General features: G+C 40.8%; 2 protein-coding genes across 2 annotated transcripts in view; one reads left to right on the top strand and one right to left on the bottom strand.

The window, feature by feature from the left end:
• The first annotated feature begins 4514 nt into the window (after window positions 1-4514).
• LOC134876969 (N-lysine methyltransferase SMYD2-like) lies at window positions 4515-12250 on the top strand. Its single transcript, XM_063902260.1, has 12 exons — window positions 4515-4764; window positions 6439-6502; window positions 7321-7431; window positions 7542-7602; window positions 8494-8618; window positions 8885-8952; window positions 9502-9604; window positions 10475-10585; window positions 10717-10837; window positions 11285-11459; window positions 11576-11684; window positions 12039-12250. Exons 1-12 carry the CDS (start codon window positions 4595-4597, stop codon window positions 12117-12119), a joined length of 1299 nt encoding a protein of 432 aa, XP_063758330.1. The 5' UTR covers window positions 4515-4594; the 3' UTR covers window positions 12120-12250.
• A 486-nt stretch (window positions 12251-12736) lies between these two features.
• LOC134876954 (tyrosine-protein phosphatase non-receptor type 14-like) overlaps window positions 12737-22439 on the bottom strand; it is a 36992-nt gene continuing 27289 nt past the window's right edge. Inside the window, 8 exon segments of the mRNA XM_063902242.1 lie at window positions 12737-14689; window positions 15157-15320; window positions 15794-16028; window positions 16237-16365; window positions 18196-18414; window positions 19568-19708; window positions 21098-21322; window positions 21324-22397. Coding sequence (XP_063758312.1) covers window positions 14561-14689; window positions 15157-15320; window positions 15794-16028; window positions 16237-16365; window positions 18196-18414; window positions 19568-19708; window positions 21098-21322; window positions 21324-22397 — 2316 coding nt within the window. The 3' untranslated portion in view covers window positions 12737-14560.

The following is a 22439-nucleotide window of genomic DNA, read 5'->3' as shown; positions in this document are numbered from 1 at the left end:
TGCAACTGTTGTCGCTTCTAAGTTTAGCCGGACGGCTGAAGAGGACAAGGAAAAGAAAAAGGAGGCGGGGGGGAGGAGGAGGAGGAGGAGGAGGAGGAGAGAAAGATGGAGAACAGAGGGAGGGTGGACAGGAAGAGATGGTTTGAGGAGGAAGGTTTGAGGATAAAATAGATGTAATTTGAAGATGGAAAAAATTGCGGGTAGTGTGATGTCAGTCTCCGCAACCTAGACACATACCCTAAATAAAAACTTAAGTAATTTAATTTATAAGTTCACCATAACGTACATGATCAACAATAATTTGACCATTTAAAGTAATTTGAAAGAATATAAAATATCCTATTGAAAGCCAAACTGAGTTGCACTCTGAAAGAAATGATGCTTCATTATGCTATAATCATTTTGATGTTCAATCAATATATACTTAATAATTACAAATTAAAGCAACATTGTTGTCCATTGCCACTTTAAGTTCAAGCTCCTTGAATTCAGAGGTGACACAACAAATTGGACAAATGTCATGAAGCTGCTCTGAGATCAATTCAGGTGTAGCAGGGTCAGCGCGGCAGGTGCGTTGTGAACATAGACTTTGCATCAGCAGAAATGTTCACCGTGCCTGATTATTCTTTCAGAGGACCAAAATTGTTACAAACAACTTAAAGTAAACTCAAGCTAAAGCTGGATTGCACGCCGTGTAAAGTTGATTTTAGTTGCAGCATTCTGATGAGCCCAAGAGCAAACCTTTCTCAGGTGAGGCCCCTACTCTCAAGATGTACTCTCGATTCTGTATTGAGTCAGTAAAAAACATGGACATACAAAAGGAGAAATTCTGTGTTTGTGTGTGTGTGTGTGTGTGTGTGTGTGTGTGTGTGTGTGTGTGTGTGTGTGTGTGTGTGTGTGTGTGTGTGTGTGTGTGTGTGTGTGTGTGTGTGTGTGTGTGTGCGTGCGTGCGGCGTGCGCGTGCGTGTGTGTTTGGGGGAGAAACAGCAGTGTCAAGGATGAGATCAAACTAGACTACAAATAGATGACCAAAGGAGCCAAAACAAGAGATGAGGCAAGACCCAAGGAGAAAGAAAGAGGGAGACAGATTAGCCCAGCTGTCTGCTCATAAAGCAGCCGAGGGGTGAGGCGCTAAGCCCCCCAGTGAAAGCAGAGCTTAGGTGGGTGACACAGGGCAGTGGACCCCACTCAGCCCGCAGTGGTCTGCAGTGTAGCGCCTGAGCCAAAGCAAAGACACGTGGATAAACAGTGGGAGATGAGGCTCCGCGCCTACAAAGCCCACAGGGCTAAGATGGCCGAGCAGGCGAGCAGGCAGGCGTCACATTCCCCCCCAGCCAGGAGTGGAGACAGGGGGGTTAAGGCTTAAGGCTTGGCTCCCTAACTGACTGACGAGCGACGAGCAGGATGGCACACATTGTCTCAGTCAGTGGGTTCATCAGGAAGAATGTGGATTTATTGTATATTGCTTGGGCTTCCACTCAGGAGAATAAAGGCACAATTACATAGGGTCTTGGTATTCAACCCCTCCCGCACCCCTCAAAAACACAGCACAGAATTACCAATTACTGTGTCCCCACTCTCTCCACTGTACGTAAACACACAGCAACGTTCATCTCTCAAGCCATGCCCTGCTGATGACCCCTACTTAGCACAGCAGCCTGGGAATGGCCTGTGATGACAAGGTCATGGGTATGAGCTGAGGAGGCCTGGTTCACCGCCACTGCAAAACCGATAGTAGCACAGGGTCTTTAATGGCACCGGATTTCACACACAACCCTCGTCCACGACCTTGTGGCTGTTGAGGTATTAGCAGCTGCTGTTTTACGAGGTTCTCAATGTGACAATGAATGTTTATCCATCAACAGTATGGCCATAAGTTATACCTACAGTGTCTTCTAAGGGTGTAAAAACAGCCAGGGTGCTTATGTACTTTGATCCTTGAAGAGGTATAGGTTGAAGAGAGCTCTGACAACATGCAGATAAATTATGAGTCAGCAGAAGTGTAGATATGTCCTAAGCCTTTTAACACTGTGTGTCTTCCCTTGGATCAGGTTTTCGATAAATATACACAGTGAGTAATACTGGTCCTGCAAATCATCACATTTTCCACTATTTTTCATACATGAACAATAAACCAGTCAACCTAGCCTGATCTGTACAAAGCTTAGACAGACCACTATAATGTATGGCCTCAACTACAAATATTTGAATTGGTATTTATCTTTTGATGAATTCCTTGAATAATTAATTGTTTGTTCTATGAAAATAGGGGAAAATGACAATGACAATTCACAATCTTTGCACACTTCTGCAATCAGTAAATTGGACAAGAACATATCTTTGAGTGTCAATTTAAGTTTAAACAAACTCTGGAATTTAAAGAACAAATGCCATGGTAGAATCCATTCAACTTAAACTGTGGAATCTCAGACCAAACAGGTCAGGTTGACTGTATCTATTTAATACCTCTGTCCTGTCTCTTTTTTATTCTGTCTCTTATTCTGTTGATTTCCTCTAATAGGGTTTCCTTGAGAACTAAATCTACTTAGGATTTATTGTTTCTTATTATTTCTCGTCATTGGAAATTATAATCCTTTCACCTAATCCCCCTCTCCCTCCCTCTCTTTCAGATCATATTCATCAAGATCATCCCCTCTGACAAAGTAAGAAATCAGCACAGTGGGGAGGTCTAACAAGAGCATGTACTGGAACATGGGGGTTTCCTTCCAAATCAAATCAGGTTCCTCTGATGTAATCAAGACGAGACGCCAAAGACGACGACATAATCTCCCAGGGACATGCCTCTATTGCTTGCACGTTATTAAAAAATGAAGAGGAACAAATCTTTAGATTGAAAGACTGGAAAATGGAATTATAATAAATCAGGGGAAACTGGGGCAAGGTTGGATAAAGCCTTCAGATACACATGACAGACAAATCTTCACAGTGGTTTGTGTGTGTGTGTGTGTGTGTGTGTGTGTGTGTGTGTGTGTGTGTGTGTGTGTGTGTGTGTGTGTGTGTGTGTGTGTGTGTGTGTGTGTGTGTGTGTGTGTGTGTGTGTGTGTGTGTGTGTGTGTGAATGAGAGAGCAGGCAATTATGCGTCTAATGTGTTTTCATGGTTGTTAAATAAATATTCAATTTACTCAAGATCATTTTCATGACCTTAGCGCTCTCTCTCTCTACCTCTTGGAATAAAATCAGGTTGCTTGCGTCCTACTAGAAGTCACTCTGTGTTTTTGGATAATCTGTCGGTACCCAAGTTGGCCAGCAGACTGCAATGCATCATGGATGGGCTTCTCCATCATTTGAGGGTGCACTTACAATTCACACCCACATGATGGCACAACATAACAAACCTGAACAGGAGCTGGAAACTTGAGGGCTGTTACAATTTATACCATCTGACCTGGTCAGACCTGCACAATGAATAAAGTATAAAAAAAACGATGTACTGAAAGCCAGTGTTGTAACCGCTAAATATTAAACGTTGTAAAAATATTCAGTGGACTAATATAAAAAAACACAACTACCAAAACACTGAAAATTAAATTGTACAAAAGAGTTGGCATTAACTGAAAAGATATTCTAGACCTTCACCACCAGATGGCCTTATTGACCTGCGCTTAAAAGTACCAACACTATTTAAATGAACTGTGGGATATGTAAATGCAAATCTGTTCTTTTTTAAAATTATTATTTGGATGTATGAACAGTATTTTTGAATGCAGAAATAGCTTGAGTGCAAAATAGAATTCATATTATTATTTTTAGATGTCATAAAGAACTATGTAAAAAAGGCAAAGTATAGAACATGACTCCAAGTATTCAACATTGTATAACTCTACAGGAAGACCAGGAAACACTCTTTTTAGTGGGTTTGAGTACCTTTTCTATTTATTATAAATATTGTTGTCAAAACTCTCTTTTAAAATATGGTGATGGCTATAAAGTGATCTATGAAGCACTATATAACTTAACTGGGAAAGTATGACACACCTATTTTTATTACATAGTAATACTATTTCTTATTTTATGAGTTTTTAATGAAAATCCAGATTTATTTATTTCTTATTAAGTCATAGTATAATATGTTACAAAAATATCTATATGTAGAACATGTCGGATAGTATGTCTTTGTGTCTTTAGTAAACTTCATAGTATAGTATATAAAAAACAAAGTCATATGTTGTATAGCATGTGAAAAAAAGTAAAAGAAAATAGTCATAGTATTTTATATAGAATACATAGTACGGTACAGTAGAGTAAAAAAATATCATAGAAAAATAGTGATGTTAAATCAAGTAGGTTGTACTTTGATTGTATTAACTATTAACTATTTTAGGCTATAGTATGTGAACATGCCCTCAAGTCAATGGTTCACATGACATGGAAGTTTTAGAACAAATTAGACTTCCAAACAAAAACTGCTGAATGTCTTTCGAACTTCCCACTTAAAGTTACTTTACCGAGGTATATTATTGGGAGGTTGACGCCCCAGCGCTTGGAGCTGAGGTGCCACATCCCACTTCAGTCCGGGCTCCTCGTGGGCAAAGGGTCACTTTGGAGGAAGAAGACGGCTCAAAAGGAGGCACTATGACAGGCAGCATCGCGGGACTCGAGCGGTTTGACAGTCCCGGTAAAGGGCGAGGTCTCCGCGTTACTAAGCCCTTTAAAACTGGAGAGCTGTTGTTTTCCACTCCTGCGTACTCTTATGTGCTATCCGTAAAGGAGAGAGGCTGCTACTGTGAGTTCTGCTTCACCAGGTAAGGGACTGCTTCATTTTATCCATGCGTGCTATGACAAAGTTTGAGCGTAATATGATAGTTAATAAAGAGTCTAATGTTGCCTACATCTACATTATTGATGCAGGGTCTCAGTTTACTAAGTGTATTCAATTAGTAAGTCTTTATAGTATTGGCTAACAAGCACTGCACCGTATATAGGCTCGTTGTCGTAAAAACGTCAATCAAGGAAATCTATTTTGGTTATCTGTAGATCATATTTAGTATCTTTACGTCTAACCCCTCTGAGACACTGTAGAATTATGTTTGAATAGGGAACAAATAAGATTGTGTTACCTGAGTAGCATCATGATTACATAATACAGTTGAATTCATTTGCAGCTGCACTTGTGATTTATGGAGGGGTTTCAAATCGCAAGGAATATCTCTGGTAATATATATATATTGCAGACCAAAATCATTTATTATATATTCAAATTATACACACATTTGCATACATTATCTCAAATTCAATTCAATTGACACACAGCTGCATCAATTGTTTAATTATACATCACAGTGCACATTGCATGATCTCCTCCAGTCTGCTATGCACTTCTTAAGATGTTTGTGGCAAGTGATGGCATGAAAGCAATGATGAAGACTATAGAGTTCTTATGATAAACAAAAACAAAAACTGATTACAATAATATAAGCTCACAAAGGCAAACCTTAGATAAAAGGTAAAATCACATAATGGCAAGACTTGCACAGCAAACACTTTCTACTTCCTTCTGTTTCTGGTGTCTTTAATGATATAACAAGTTCAAGTTATACAATTAAATAAGAAGTGCTGCCTGTTCCATAAATGTATGTAACAGGCAGCATTATACAATTGCTAAGTTTAGGCTAGTTATAGGCTATTTCTATGAAAGTATTAATGAAATAATACTAAAAATAACACTCTTAAACTGTTAATGTGTGTGTTTTTTTCCACAATTATCACATAAATTGTTGAGACAACTTTGACTTGGTGAGTAGGATTACTGTCACCAGTTGCAACATTGTGAATTTGAAGTTTTAAAAGGACACAGGATTTTACACTTCGTTTTATATTGTAGAGAATCAATTATGTGTGTTTCAGCTCTCCTTAATTGCATAATCTGCACATATTGCAGAATATAACAATATGACAATGTCAAGAAATCATCAGTGTGAACCTCTGTGTCATACCTTCGCTTTACATCAGGAAGTCTTCTCCCAGCTTTTATGTTCAACCACATTTGAACTGTTGGCTGGACTAGGGCTGACTACTAAATAAAGAGTTTAAAAATGAAATGTGTTGGACCACTTCACTTTTCAATGAGGAAGAGAGACAGCTGCTCCTTCACAATGCCAGCTCTATTAATACCACAGAATGTTTTAGACCCTTCATTGCTATCAGTTACGACGGGCCACCAGCAACTGCTGCTTCTTGTCTCAAAGTAACGGAGCATGCATAATTATCCATGCACACACTTTCACGTTCAAGCAACTACATACTTACATACAAGGACATACACTCAGATACAGATATTCACACCATCATTGGCTATATGCAGATCATTATTTTGTATGCATGTTGATATCCACTGAAAATAAATTATACCCGGATGTTTTTATTGTATTCTCTTTTCAATCCATAAGCTGATAGACCCTGTTTTTTGTCATTAATAGGAAAGAAGGCTTGGCAAGATGTGGGAAGTGCAAGAAAGCGTTCTACTGCAACGCCAAATGCCAGGTATGAGTGTGTAAGAGGGGGCGGGGGTTTGGAGATTGTGCAGAATGACTGCAGTGTAATGATTCCTGAAGGGGATGAACCCTTGTAATGTAGGTCAGTGGTTCTCGACCAGGGGGTCCGACTCCTGACACCATAGGGGGTTGGGAGATCATTTCTAAACATAGACTGGGTAATGTTTTTTACATTTACAACTCCTGTACCAGTAATATCATTTGCATCAAAAAATCCACAGTGCTTTGAACACATTCCTCAACACTCAGGGCTAGCTGATAAAACTGAACAAGAAAATCCTGTCATCTCTCCTTGTGACTGCCCATCACTTCCCTGTCATTTCCCTTTTGTCTGTGGATTGCCACAATGGGTTAGAAATGAACCATGAGAAGCCAACAGGCTAAGAAGCTATGACATGTTCTCCTGATAAAGGTGTTCACATCAGGATGTTGGGGGGGAAATGTCCCAGTGTTATTTGATATCCTATATTTTGATTTCTGCTGTGTATAGAGCAGATGAGGTGAAAATCCAAGAGGGTGGCCGAGCAGTTAATGGATGGATCTGTTTGCATGTTGTTGGTTAAAAGGGACGAGGGTAACATTATAGTTCAACTCAGTGAGGAGTCACATCCCACTTGCAGCTTAATGCTTCAGCTGGTGCTATTGTGGCTCAGGGGCCGTAAATGCCAACTGTTGGGCCTTTTGTTGTGGTGCGACCTAAACTGTAAATAGTTGGCTCTACCACAGATGTTCACGTTTTAAGCAGTTTGAAACTACAGAGTTGCTCTTTTGTGTGCTCTTACAATATTTATGTGTGTTTGTGCACAGAAAGGGGACTGGGCAATGCACAAACTGGAGTGCTCTGCCATAACTGCATTCGGAGAGAACTGGTGCCCATCAGAAATATCCCGCCTTGTGGCCCGGATCCTCGCCAAGAAGGTAGGAAGGTTGATAGAAAAAACAGCACATCTTTTTGGAGTGTTTTGTCTTGCACATTCTCTGGTTCATTGAGCTCATGTCTGTGTTTCACTGGGGTTTTATTTCCACAGAAAACGCAGAAAGAAAGATGTGCTTCGGAAAAGATGTTGCTCATAGAAGATATACAATCACGTAAGACATTGCATCTTAAACACACATGCAATTATTTTTTGTGATTTTACTTTTTCTGTTTGGGACAACCCTTACTCTTCACTATAGGGTGTTCAGGGACTCCAATAGATTGTACTTCAGTCCTAAGTGTCCACAGATATCCCTCTTTAAAAAAGCACAACTAATTCAGATTAGACAGAGAGAAACACCAACAGTCACATCTATATATATCCTATATGTGTGGGGGGAATGGCCATTAGACAATGTAACATGTGTAACAACTTGAATGAGAAACAGGAGCACTTCAGACTTCAAACAGGGTGTCTGTTAGTCAAATGGTGTTTGATTCAGAAAATCATAGTTATGGTTTAGTCCAAAATCAGAAAAAACTACTATAGACTGTCGATATATGATATGTACTGTATATAAGTTTAAAGAAAAAGGTAAAGTCCGTTTACGAGACCTCTTTAGCCCGCAGCTATCATAGTGACTTGATGCTAAATTAGCTGCTACTAGCATAACACCTGATGCTATATTAGCTGCTACTAGCATAACAACTGATGCTATATTAGCTGCTACTAGCATAACACCTGATGCTAAATTAGCTGCTACTAGCATAACACCTGATGCTATATTAGCTGCTACTAGCATAACACACCCAAAACTCATACCAAACTGTTGGCGGACAAGCTGCATTTTGGGTAATGTAGGCATCAGGTTGTGACCGGTAAAAAAGAAAGATGCCATGTCTAGATTTTGCAAACATTACTAAATTGAGACACCCTGTTAGATCAATGTTAGGTGTTAGAAAGACATCATAGTCTGAAATAATTTCTGCTATGCATGCTTCCCCGTTTAGTTAGAGAAGACGCGTTTAATCAATCGATATGTCTATCCCTCTTCCTCTCACAGATGAGGAGGATGTAGATAATGAGAAAAGAGAGATGAACGAGGCGGACATTGCCGGACTGCATCGATTTTTTACCAAACATTTAGAGTTGCCCAACCATAAAGACCTTGTCACACTTTTCTCCCAGGTACTACAACTTCTACTACTACTACACACACACACACACACACACACACACACACACACACACACACACACACACACACACACACACACACACACACACACACACACACACACACACACACACACACACACATACAAATTCACTTATCCATGATTTCCCCATCAACCCCTGTAGTTTAAATATATGACTTCACATAAAACGGGCAATAGATGAGTAATACGTATTTACATTTTTAACTCCTCTTCCGTATGACCTTTATTCAACAGGTTGCCTGTAATGGTTTCACCATAGAGGATGATGAACTCTCCCACATGGGTACTGCAGTCTACCCGGAGTAAGGAGAAGAACTTGCATGCATACAAGCACATTTTCATTCTGTACTAGTTCAGCAACGCCTGTAAAGGTACAGAAAAGGTACAGACACAATCTCTTTTCTATTTCTAAATGACTTACTGTTTTTCTGTCATTGGCTTCTTTGGATATCTGTGAGTTGCCTCATTTTATCTTTGGGCATTGTTATCAGATTTGGACCACAGCTCTTAATCTTGAATAAAGAAAATACATTATATGATTGCCATGATTGCTAAATGCTACAACTAAAGGGTCAGTATTCAGAGCATCATGTATCAGACTTCCAAAGAAGTCGGAGGTCTTAAAACCTGTAGTGAGAAAGGGATTTTACCCTGTCAGTTCCTTTTGAAGCTATTTCCAGCTGCCACCAAGATAAAAGCAGGGTCAAATATTTTTGGAACACTCACAGTATTAAAGGACTTTAAAATTAGCAATCTATTTCATTCATACATTCATTGCTTCTCACAATTAAAAGAAAGTAGAGTTAGGATTTTAATTTGTATCTTTCCTTATTGTTTGTGTCTCTCCCTAGTGTGGCATTGATAAACCACAGCTGTCTTCCCAGCGTCATAGTCACATACAACGGGACGTCGGCTGAGGTTCGGGCAGTGAAGAACATGCAGCCCGGAGATGAAGTGAGGAAAGGGGACAGCTGCCATGGGAGGGGGTTGGGTCAAAGTGTGTGTGTGTGTGTGTGTGTGTGTGTGTGTGTGTGTGTGTGTGCGTGTGTGTGTGTGTGTGTGTGTGTGTGTGTGTGTGTGTGTGTGTGTGTGTGTGTGTGTGTGTGTGTGTGTGTGTGTGTGTGTGTGTGTGTGTGTGTGTGTTACAAGAGCGTGTGAAACGTGTCTGTTGGTGATGCTCCATTCAATACAATTTTTCTAGCATTAGCCTGAGCCAAATCAAAATCAAAACACTATACACTATTGAAGTGTTGTCTATTTGATGACACCGTGGGAATCAGCTTGTTCTCTTTGGACAAAGCCAGGTTAGCTGTTGCCTCATTTCCAGTCTTCTTGCTAAGCTAATCAAAGAGTCTGCTGCTGTTAGTTTTCTATTGACCTTGAAGACATGAGAGTGGTGTCAACATCTCATAGATACTCTCTGCAAGAATGCAATAAACCAGTTTGTCGGATGTCAAGTTATTCCCTAAAATTAGGAAATAAATTTGAATGTTTTGAATCTGGTATCATTTTTCAAAAGAGGTAGTTTGGGTAATAATATATTATGTTAAAAAAGTAGTAAACAATGGTATAGGAGACTTCAAATTGTGAGAAGTCAAAGACAGGCTTTGGTATTAGCAGCATGACATCTGGTGTACAGAATCTGTGAGGGATGAAGGGGGGATGCAGCAGCTGATGGGGTTATTTTCAAACTGACCCTGCAACCTGTAGTTTAGGACTTATCTGGCAGTACATTGAGACATTCAAGTCAATGGAAATCTGCAAGAAAGGGGAGTATGCATTATTTAGGATTATTGCATGCTGTGTGTTATTCTACCTCTATAGGTGCTCATCAGCTACATCGACCTCCTCTATCCAACAGAGGACCGCAACAACAGGCTGAGAGAGTCTTATTACTTCTCCTGTGACTGCCAGGAATGTAAGACAAAGTCCAAGGTGAGACATCGCAATAGCTCATCAGAAATCATACGATCATTCAACTGCTATTGTAAGTCATGTTTAAAATAAGAAACAAGACCATACAGTGTGGTTGACTGATGTGCTCTGTGTCCTGTCTTTACCTGCAGGACAAGGCAAAGTTAAAAGTACGTAAGCGCAGTGACCCCATAGAGCCAGAGGTCATCAGCAGCATGGTGCGCTACGCCAGGAAAACCATCAGAGAGTTCCGGGCTTTCAAACACATAAAGAATATCCTTTTAAGCTTACTAAATAACGATGTCTATTGGGTTGTATACATCGCCCCCAATCTGCTGGTAAATTCAGTGTTATTCTTCAAAGTAGTTTTAAAGAGTATCTAATTATATAATCTCAGGCACTTTGATGTTTCAAGAGGAAACTTCAGCTCTAAAAAGAGTGCCATTGACAGCCATCATTGGTTGTCACCACTGGCGATTGTATAGAAGTCTATGAGAAAATGACACTATCTATCACCTGATTTTATGCCTGTTTGTCTGAAATCAGTTTAACTTTAGCCATTATAGCATGGTGTTCATTTAGTAGTTGATGATCCAATTTTCAGTCAAATAAAGAAGTCTATTTTGCTTGGAAAATTCAAGTCTTCAAAACAGTATTCCACAAACTAATGGGAGCCGGCATGGTCCGATGGAGCTTTTGTAGTCCTTGACTCTGTGGCACCCCCTAGTGAGTTGCTGGAGATGTGTGAGCAGAGCCTAGACGAGATGGGAGCTGTCTTTGATGACGCCAATGTTTACATGCTTCACATGATGTACCAGGCCATGGGGGTCTGTCTTTATATGGAAGATCCAGAGGGGGCTATCAGATATGGCGAGAAGATCGTCAAACATTACTGGTAATGACAAGCTATTTTTACCTTGTATTTTTACCTTGTTTTTACCTTTTCTTGTCCTAAAAGCAGTATTCAGTTGTTTAAGTGTAATCGGTATGTATGCTGTCTTTCCAATGCAGCAAGCTGTATCCACCCTACTCTTTAAATGTGTCCTCCATGTACCTGAAGTTGGGCAGACTGTACATGGGGATGGAGAGGTACTCAGTGGGTGTCAGCGCTCTCAAAAAGGTAAAATGACCTGCTGATCTTTTATAGCACACTTTTATATCAACGGAAAGCATCTCAGAGGCCCTTTTAATACAGAGAACAACTAAAATTTCAGTATTAAAAATATATACTCTATATACTCTTTTGGTAACGACACTATAACTCTTTCCAATAATTTACTTAAGTGGAAACCAAATGTGTTTTTTGCCAAAAACCCATGTTTTAATTTAACAATAGAAGCCATTCAATAAAAGGAAACTGTCTAATCGGATAATAATTACTAATCATTACATGCCAGTATACAGTACTGGGTTTTACATGCTGTAGGATGTTTGTTTGTATTATATATGTATTTATGTTTTTGTGTGTACACAGGCAATGGCCATAATGGAGGTGGCTCACGGGAAGAATCACTCTTACTTGACAGAGCTGCGCAAAGAAATGACCAAAAAATGACCAAAAAGGAATGGAATCAATACAGAACTTTACAGAACTGAAGGCACTTTCTGATGTCTTTGCAACTGAAGGAAAGATAATAGCGTTCACGTTTTTATGCAAAGTTTTATGCAATAAAAATACGTTGGGATTTTTGAATATTGTTTTTTTTTACTTCAGAGAAATGTATGCAGCAATCTTTGTTTTTTGACTCCAGGATCATTTTGTACCAAACAAGCTCAGTTTTTAGCACATGTGAAAATCAAATTGTGCTTTTTACTCAGGTTTATTAATTATGTTCCAAATTGTTTGTTGTGGCTTGTGACTGACAAGTCAGTTGGTTGGTGTCATCCAACGGAGTCGAGTTGTTTACAGATGTGTGTAAGAGCGTTAATGCATCACAATCCCTGTCAGCCAATAAGGACAGCTGCCTCGCCAAGAGGGTAATAGAGCTTCAGGAAGTGCCGAGTCAGATTGAAGGGATAAAGCATTGTAAGCATTAGCGCCTTGTGTGAGTGCTTTAAACTAATACATTTCTGCAATACTGTGAGAAAAAAAACCCTCTTCAACACATACATTATACAAAATAAAGGAAATGATTGAAACCTTCCAGAATAAATTCATTTGTGGCCAAAGTCTTAAAGAAAATAAGGCTTTATTGCATAATAAGCAAGTACGACAGGTTCATACATGTCTGGGGAAAGAAAACAAAAGACTTAATGCACTGAAAACGCATATACAAAACATATGTACACATACTTTGAAACATATTTGGGAGTTTTGCCACAAAAAAAATGAAGGGGAAAAATTAAATATAAACAAACAGTGGAATGCCGTGTGAGAAAATACTGTCACAAAGAAAACAGAAGTGCAAAGAAACACTTATATGTCAAGAGAGCATAAAGCTTATACTTATTTGAGAATATATACATTGAAATATAAAAATGCATGCATAGTTTATTATGTTGCGGTATTTTTAGGGTACCAAGTCAAAAGAAGAAACTATATAAAACATTTGTAGAAATCTTTTTCTCACATGCCCATTATTTACAAAGTTATTTTAGACATGGCTGGCTTTGCATCATGATTCAGAAAAATAAAAAATAAGATGTAATGTTAAAGGAGCGTAGTTTTATAAACAGGAACATGGCAACATAGTAATCTATTAGGCTTGAATCAGATTTGTATTAAAGGCCTTTGTTTTTTAAGCAAAGTCACATGTGTCATATTTAATATCATCCTTTCAAAACCAAACCTCATGCTGCCAAATCTTTACTTAAAAGGTAGGTAAATGACTTGAAATGTTATCACAAACACAAACTATTAAATATGGATTTTAAGATTTAATCTTTGGAGGTAAAAAACACATCCAGGACCCTAAAACCAGGAAACGTCTTCCCCTACTTTCATGTTTTAATAAGGCACAATTACACAGCCTATACAGTACTTGCTGTGTAAGAAACAATTCTCTAGTTACTGCGAGTGCCAACTGTGAAATTATATTTATAAATGTTCTCCATTTATTTGGACAAATACTTTTTAGACTTTTGAAATGCTTTTTAGTGGGAAATGCGATAAAACACAGTTGATCACGAGGAGCTGTGATTCAAGAAACAAATGACTGTTAAAATGCACTTTGTTTGTTAGCATGTGGAGCTGGATCTTAGTAGAAATGTATCAAGGAAAATGTTAGTGACACTTTTGGAATTGACGAAGAAGGCTTTCCAAAAAAAATATGGTAAAAATTAAGACGGGTTGAAAAACATGCATCCACAGGGGAAGGACCGACATGCTTGTTAATGCTCCGTTTAATGGTGAAGGCGACCACAATCTTGATAGAAATAAATAAAAACATTTGTTAAAATGTTAAAGTAAATATTTGCTGTATTATTAATACTCTGTCAAAAATAAAAGGAACATTTTAGAAGAGTGTTTTAAGGAATACTTTTGTTTGGCAAACTCTTTCAGAGTATAGAAAATAAAAGTAATACTGCTGCCACCTACTGTTCATGCAGCATAGTGCCATTTCTGATTATGGCTGAATTATGAATAAGAAATGTGGCAGGCAGGCCACCTATCCGAACAGAAACAAGAGATCTGATGTTAAGAAATCTCTAGAGGACATCTGCATGGGTAAAACGCACACACATGATTCTCCATGAGCAGGTCCAAGAGTAAAACCCAGGGGGCAAAGACCCACATACACTGATGAGGAGAAATGGCCGTCAGTTTCTATACAAGCCTACACAAATCCTTGCCTCCCTTGAGGTGATTTTGTCTGGAAAATCAACCAAATTTTCCATAAACTGCAACATATAAAACTGAACATGAATCTCTGTATTTGCTTCCAACCGGTAACACTGTATCTGTTGTACAGTTCTCATGCCAATTTCAAGTACCATTGGAGTTATCCGGTGCCATTCATTGCCACATCATGTAAGGACAAATGTCAGCATCCCAACTCAGATGAGCCGGGAGTTCTTCAGGAACTGAATGAGCACCTGATAGACAAACTTATACTGGGAGATGGTCTGCACCATCAGCATCCTCTGCTGCCTCAGCTCCGACAACATGGTGGGAACCTCCACAGGCTGAAGGGGAAGGAGGAGGAGAGAGACAAAATATGGTGATTAAAAAATGAGAAATAAAAGAGATAAGAAGGAACAGTGTGTTTCTTTGAGCTACAGTATTCTGAGCAGTAACAAGCCCATATGCATGTTGGCTCTAAAAACACACACATCAGTTACACTGATACAGGGGAATCATCAAGCCAAATATATTCATCATATCTGCGTGTGCCTAGTCTGCATACTTAGATGAGAAAGTGTACATAGTTTTGCAAATGATGTGTATCCTTTTAACAAATATTTGAATACTTTTCTAATGTCTCAAAATTCTTGATTTGCAAAACAAATGACTTGTTTGTATGCTTTTCATCCACATAAAGTAAGGTGTGTCATGTTATATTTGTAGTAAATGATTCTACTAAAAAACTGTGGTCCTAAATATAACAAAACCTTTCTAGCACAAGACTTTGAATCCCAGAAAGTCCACCCACCTCATTGTGCTCCAGGCAGCTGATCATGAGCTCAGTGAGGATGACCACTCCGGTGCGACCCACCCCGGCACTACAGTGAACCACTACGGGTGGGTTGAGGCTCTTTGAGGTGTCCAGCATGGAGTTGGTGTGTCTCCTTACAGACTGGATCTCCTCTAGGTAGGCTGTAGAGAGATTTTGTTATACGGGTTATAGGTTGCTTTGTTACTCACATTTTCACAGCATTCTGCTTCTAAAGGAAACACAACTTCACACTGCAATGTCTTTTGGAAAGCTACTCAGGGTTAGCTTAACCCTGTGTAGCTTAACTTAAGATCAGGGTTAGCGGAAGAAGCTAGCATGACTAATAAAAAGTAAAACCACAAATTAAAGTGTTTTGACATATTGTTTTTTGTATGAATTAAAGAGTTTTACCCCCTGCTACCAGTCTTCATGCTAGGCTAAGCTAACTGCCTGCTGGCTCTAGCTATTTATTCACAACATTAATCACTATAGTGTAAGTCTCTTTTCAAGAAAGTACATTTCACAACATGTCCTAAAGTAATAAAGGCAATTAGATTGCTTTTCACTTCTCGTTAAGTCTTAATAAAGTTCAATTCACACAAATGATGATGATGATGATAATGGTGTCACTCACAGAGGAATCCCTGGACATATTCGGGACAGCCCTGCTCAGGCCAGTCAGTGTACTGCAGGTGCCAGACCGTCCTCTCCTGGCCAGAGAGCAGGTGTTTGACCTTTAACCCCGTGGTGGCATAGCAGCCCGAGTCGGTGCGGAATTTTGTGGTCACCTTGAATTTACCATGAGTGGCCGAGTTGTGTTTGGAGCCCAGTTTTGGCCAGTAGCGGTGACTCTTGGGCCTGCCACCCTCCTGGATGGAACAATGAGTGAAGATTGGGGAGAAAGAGAAGAAGGGGATGATGATTCTCATGACACTTTTTCATCAACACAACCACACAGTTACACACGCACTCTCACTGTTATCCTATTTCTCACACACAGACAGACACCAGCTGTTGGCGGCTGAAAAATATCCACATCTGCGGGTGCCATGTGCGGGCATATGTGTGTATGTGTACCTCCTCGGCAGTAACCATGGCGATGACGTTGACCCCCTGCTCCCATACCATCTGCCAGAAATCGGCACAGGTGTTGGCTAGTGGGCCCTGGGTGGCAATGTAGTGCCACTCCTCCCCTCTGATCATCACCTGGGAAAACACACACACACACAAATGAAGAATCAATTAGTGCTCATGGAACACAGTGACAGTAGCAGGGTGATTATTTGCATTTGTTTAATCGACTAATAGCTTTCTTTATTAATTAATGAATGTTTGGTCAATAAAATGTCAGAATATAGAAGAAAATAATGATATCAGTTTTCAAAGTCTGTGATGCCGGGCTTAAATATCTTCTTTGTCTATCCAAAACCCAAAAATATACAGTTAAATGTGCGATTACACAAATTGCTCAGACTTGGGAGGGTGATTTAATATGTATTTGCTATTTTTAGATTAAAAATTACATTAAAAATTAATTAAAAAGTAGTTGGTGTTTCTTTCTTTTTAGTTGGTGTTTATTTGAACAATTTGGCTATTTGTTGCATCTCTTCACTGCAATGTGAATAATAATCAGCCTACATATGTGTAAACAAGCTAACCTGCTCATTAAAAAGCACATTTAGATTGAATAAAAGCTCAAGTTTAAGCCAGAAATTAATCAATTCAAACGTTCAAATATGATGTTAAAAGCTTGTTTACACATCTTGACAGTACCACCACTGGAGGGCAGTATAAACATCATTTCCAACCACAGTTTGAGTCTTTTCTCTCATTTCTAAAACCCTCTTCTTTAGCTTTCTTTTGATCTCCTTCATTAATAATCACAAGGCAACACACAGCATCTTCAATACACCCCCACCACAGAGGGCCGTTACATAATGAGCATGTCCCGGCTAATTCCTCAGGCCACCTTGTGACCGTAAACAGTGTATTAGGAGATGGATGGGGAGTAAACAAGGCCCTTTGTTCTGTGGCAGTTACCTTAAATGACGGGAGAAAGTAAGAGGGTTACACGGTGATAGGCAGCGACTCAGTGCTGTTCTGGTAAAATGCAAAGTCATGCAGACACACAAGCTTGTGGCACACACTGTTTGCAACTAAGCATGAATAGAGGGTTAGTGAGAGCAGCTCAGGTTGACTTAAGAGGGTTTGGAGTTTGGACCACATTCTTTGGGAATTCCACGAGCTCTGAGAGCTTAAAAAGGCCCAAACAGCCTTCAACAGCTGCCTTTCATCCCTTCCTCCAAACCATTCGCTGCTTAGGAATGACCACAACAAAGACGAGCAGGGAGCTCAATGTGTCGAGTTTATGCTCTGCGTTTCAATTTGTGGTGTGTGATGTGGGTGTTGCTAAGCACTTTGAGACTGTAATTGTTCAGTCAAACACATGAACTTGAGTCTTATAAAACACTTTGTGGAATATTCTATTACTTAATAGTCAATATAATTATTTAGCGCTATACTAGTTCACACTGAAAACTGGGATGATAAAGTCTGATATAAAATACAGGCTGTGATTTTGAAGCAGTAAGCATTCAATGGAGTATGATGTTATATATCTAAAGAGCCATTGCATACGGTTGTTCTATTTGTTCATATAAATGTAACAACAAATATCACGCTTATCTAAGGAGAAAATATTTATGTTGAAAACAGACTGAATTTATCGTGACACATGAAGAATGTGACAAAGAAAGGACTGTTCCTTTGTCATTAAACTGATTTGAGGTCAGACTGGCGCTGGTATATCTATGAACCAACTAATAATGATCAAATGTTTGGTTTATAGGTTCAGCTACTTAAGCTTCATAAACAATGTTCCTGAAAAATGTATTGCCACAAAGGCTTGTTTTTTTGGCTCATGAAAAAGGTTTTCATAGAGTCGACAAATAACAAAGTTACAAGTCTGATCTAAAATCATCCTTTTAAATTCCTTTTGACACTTTTCTCATTATGCCCGTGACCTCTCGAGCGCACCTTGATATGCGAGGCATTGATGAAGCCCGTGTTGTTCTCCTTGTTTGGCACGAGCTCGACTCGATTCTCCTCGTAGGGAACGACGTCACGGAAACGGTTGCGCTCCGTGTTTTCGGGCAGAGTTGCCGTGGTGAGCACACAGTCTGTCCTCTTCTTGGGCACCTGCTCATACTCAGTGAAGACCCGCTCCTCTTCCAGCTTCAACTCCAAGGTCTTACACTGGAGAGACAGGGAGAGAAAGAGAGAAAGGAGAGGGTGTTAGTCATTCAGAGGTTTCTCTTTCAGTCCCCGAGGGGCTTCTATCCGTTTACATTCCACCATACCAAAGACTATTCAGACCCGAAGAATCCAGAAATCTCATTATAATACAGGTCTGCATTTATAAACGTTCGTCACCGCTCACTGGCTATAATATCAAAGAACTCAAAGCATGTATAATGCATCAAGGCAGCTGTAAAAGAGCAGAATGTGCAGCGGTGGTATTCATCCCGATAGGGACATGTTTATTAGTCCAGTCATGTTTCAGAGGGCAGCATCTCAGTCTCTCGCTCTTTTTCTATCACTCTTTCTGTGTGGCTCGCTCTCTCTCGGGTCACATTCTTAACATACCGCCGGCCTAGAGGCGATAAGCACCACCATGCCACGCGTTCCACAGCCCACTTAGGGCTTGCCCCCGTTAGCTTAGCAACGGTCGAGACAAAGGCTGCGTTTCACACCTCCAGACTCCAAAGAGAGCCAACAGACAGCGATTGGAAAACAAAATGCATTAAACAGTGTGATTATTAGAGGCTCACAGCAACCGTTTTCATCTTAATTTATCATTGCAACAGTTGGGGAGCCTGTAAGTTCGACAAAAGCCCCGACAATAATCCTCTAATGAGAAAATTAACAATTTTTAAGACACATTTTTGGGCTTAAAGAACTATTTTACCATGAACAAAAAGAGTCTTAATCTAGAAAAACAACAGTTGTAAAATTGTGGTGTGCTTATATAAATGTATTAAGTCTAAAATGGTTTTCTAAAATAGTTTGAGCAACTGGGAGTAAAAATGAGCTCCAAAGAACTTCTAACTATTCTCTATTCTCCCATAAAATGACAATAATAAACCTACAATGTTCTCATTATAATGCATCCCAGGAGGTTTAGCAAGAGTTAAATCTACTGTCATAAAGAAGAAAGAAAAATGAAATTATTGCGATCATAACAACATCAATTTTTAAGCCAGCACATACTGTCCAACTGAAAAACAAACCAAAAAATGCCATTCGCTAGATAAAAAGAAGAAGACTTCCTCTAACGATAAGACCATTGGAATATTAAATACTCAAGCAGCTTCAGATATATTTCATTAAGTAAGAGCAAACATCTCACCCGTTCGTCTGTAGCAGCTTTGGCACCTTCTTCCGCGGGATTCTCGGGGACATGCATTCGGGCCACGTAAAGGCCGTTGAGGGCGGCCATCATCAGCGGCCTCTTCATGGAGTCCACGGACATCTTCTGTCTTTCCAGCGTCTTCAGGAGAGAGGAAAATCCTGGTGTCATGGTAACAGGCATCGGCAGCATTGCAAGACTGAGTGACCTACGCTGGCTTTAAGTTAGTGAGCACGCAGATGTGAGTGCTTAAGGTAGGTGGGGAGAACTTGACGTGCAAACGAGTGTGTGTGTGTGTCCTGTTTGTAGCGCAAACCTGGCCGTACCAATTCCCCCGATATTCTGACCAAAGGTGTGAACTAAAATGTAAAGCCTATTAAGAGCAGTCTTGCAACTTCTTATCCTTTTTACCTCAGCCTCAACTTCTTCTAATGCTTTCATCCTTGTTTTGTCCTTCAAATATTTTTCATTCTTTCAGTTCTTAGCTTTTCCCACCTACCTCTTCAGCTTCCTTTTCTTTACAGAACACACGCTTCCTCTGTCACCCTGTCTTTTTTCTTCTCTAGCACGCTAGCCAAACTCTGACCCACATCGCACGGTCCCTCCTTCCTCCAAGGATTATCTCTCCTAAGCTCTGATGCTATTAAACCTCCAGGACAGCTCCACCTCTTTCATTCCCTGTGGGATAGTCAAAACAACAGCTTGGGGGTCACCGGGGGTGTCCTCTAGGTATGAGATAAACCCGTCGAGGGATAAAAGCTTTGGACTTCTGGATCGAAGCAACATTTAGTTGATTTACACTATAAAAACTGACCACAACAGGATATTTTTCGAACAAGACAGGTTTATCCAATCAAAATGAGGCACTAATATTATTTAACTTATACCTGGGGTCGCTGCTGTGCCAAATGTTTGTGCCTGAAGAGTGAGCCGGCATACACAAGCACACCTAACACAAAGAGTAATCTCTGGGATTTACGGGGTTTTAGCTGCCAGGGGGGACTCAGAGCCTAGTGCTACCCTCTCAGGTGCTGAACCCCGGATTACTGCTAATCAGGAGCTATGGAACTAGCTAGCAAAACAACAGACTGAAATACTGTTGCAATATGGTGGTGTTTTTGTTTCGCCTAGTACAGAAAAATGTGCTTCATTAAAGCCTGTGTTGGTCATGTCATTCCTTTCTACATCACTGACATACTACATGATCAACCCTGTTATGGCTGCTTTGTATATGCTGGAATCTATTTAATCGTTATATACTGTAATATCTTTAGCAACACACCTATTGATTATTTGAATTCCCACCAAAAATTCTGAGCCCAATTGATATTCATGTTTGGTCCAAAACCCCAAAATATTATCTGTGGATGGCTAAAGTATACAATCAAAAATGATATAATACAGGGAAAAGCAGCAAATCTTCATTGATGTGAAGTCTGTTGACTCTTCATTTTAGAAGTGATACATAGCACATGTTTTAAAAAATATGTATGGCAAGATAAAAAAAAAACAGTGTAAAGATTGTCTTACTCTCTGAGCGATTTCCCTCTCCACAATGCTGTCTTCCAAGGAGAACATCTCCGACACCGGCCTCTCTTTCACCGGCTCCTTCCTAACTCTCTCCTTCACACTGGTAAGGTCCGGTTCTGAAATGGATGGACCTAAAACTGCCCCATTCACCCCACCTTGGTCCCCTCTAGTAAGTGTCCCACCAGCAGATGCACCACCACCACCACCACCAGGCCCGCCACCCCCCTGGGCTCTGCCCGGCTTTGAGTGCTCGACCCTGGGCTTGGTTTGGGTCCATTGGTCCCTGGTTGCTCTGCGGGCCTGGGTTGTGGTGGTGAGTGTGGTTGTGATTGTTGGTGCGGATTTGAACATTGCTCGGAGGCCGAGGAGGACCAGGGTACTCCGGAGGGGGCTTGTTTGGCAGCTTGGCCAGAGCAGCCTGGAGCTGAGCGCTGATGCTGATGTCCTCGTTAAAACCAGGAATGTGTACGTCCAACTCAGGCCTCTCCTCTTCCTCCTCCTCCTCTTCTTCACTCTCACTACTGTGTATGAGCATGGTAGCATTGGAAAAAGTCTTCTGATGCTGGTAGGCCACAGTCTCAGGTGGCGCGACAGAAACCTCAGATGCTTTCTGGACAGGCATCTGCATGGACAACTCCTGTGTCTGCTGAGGTGGAGGCTGAGGATGAGCCTGGGGTTGTGGCTGAGGGGTTTGGGGCTGAGCGATGGACTGAGGCTGAGCTGGCATCACATGCTCTCTGAGAGTGTTCCTCCGATGAAGGGGAGCGTTCATGCCCTTCATTCCCATGCCATCCATCCCTCCTCCTCCTCTCATGCTGCTGGTCACCTCCATGCTGTGTCTCTTGCCCAGGGTGGAGCGGTGCTTGGCAGCTGCAGTTAAGGGTTCACTTACTTCCTGCAGGGACTGGTGCACCACGGCCGAGCTGTCCGGTTGGAAGGTCTTAACCGACAGCTGCACCATGCGGGTCACCAGCTCTGGACTGCTGCCCCCGATGCAGCGGTGACGGTGGCTGGCCAGGTCCGGGGTGCTGGTGGCCGGGCGGAAGGAGCTGGAAGGGTAAGGAGGAGGAGGGCGCGTCATGTGGTTTCTCAGCACATTTGCTGTAACTGCATAGCTTCCCACGTTCCCCTGTTGTTTGGTATTCGCCAGCTCAGGTGTGCTGACAGTGTGAGAGATGGAGTTTCCTACACCTCCACCCCCGCCTCCACCTCCATTAACGCAGGGAGAATGACAGGGGCCCTGACTGGTGGCTGGTCCTCCCTGATGAGGGCCATGGGACACTGGCTTACTGTAGCTGATCTGCAAGGTGAACATTCATAGAGAAACCGTGTGAGATGTAGA

The sequence above is a fragment of the Eleginops maclovinus genome, chromosome 15, assembly GCF_036324505.1.
Source record: "Eleginops maclovinus isolate JMC-PN-2008 ecotype Puerto Natales chromosome 15, JC_Emac_rtc_rv5, whole genome shotgun sequence".
Taxonomy (NCBI): Eukaryota; Metazoa; Chordata; class Actinopteri; order Perciformes; family Eleginopidae; genus Eleginops; species Eleginops maclovinus.
The sequence above is the reverse complement of the archived record's forward strand: the minus strand, read 5'-3'. Positions and strand labels throughout refer to the sequence as shown.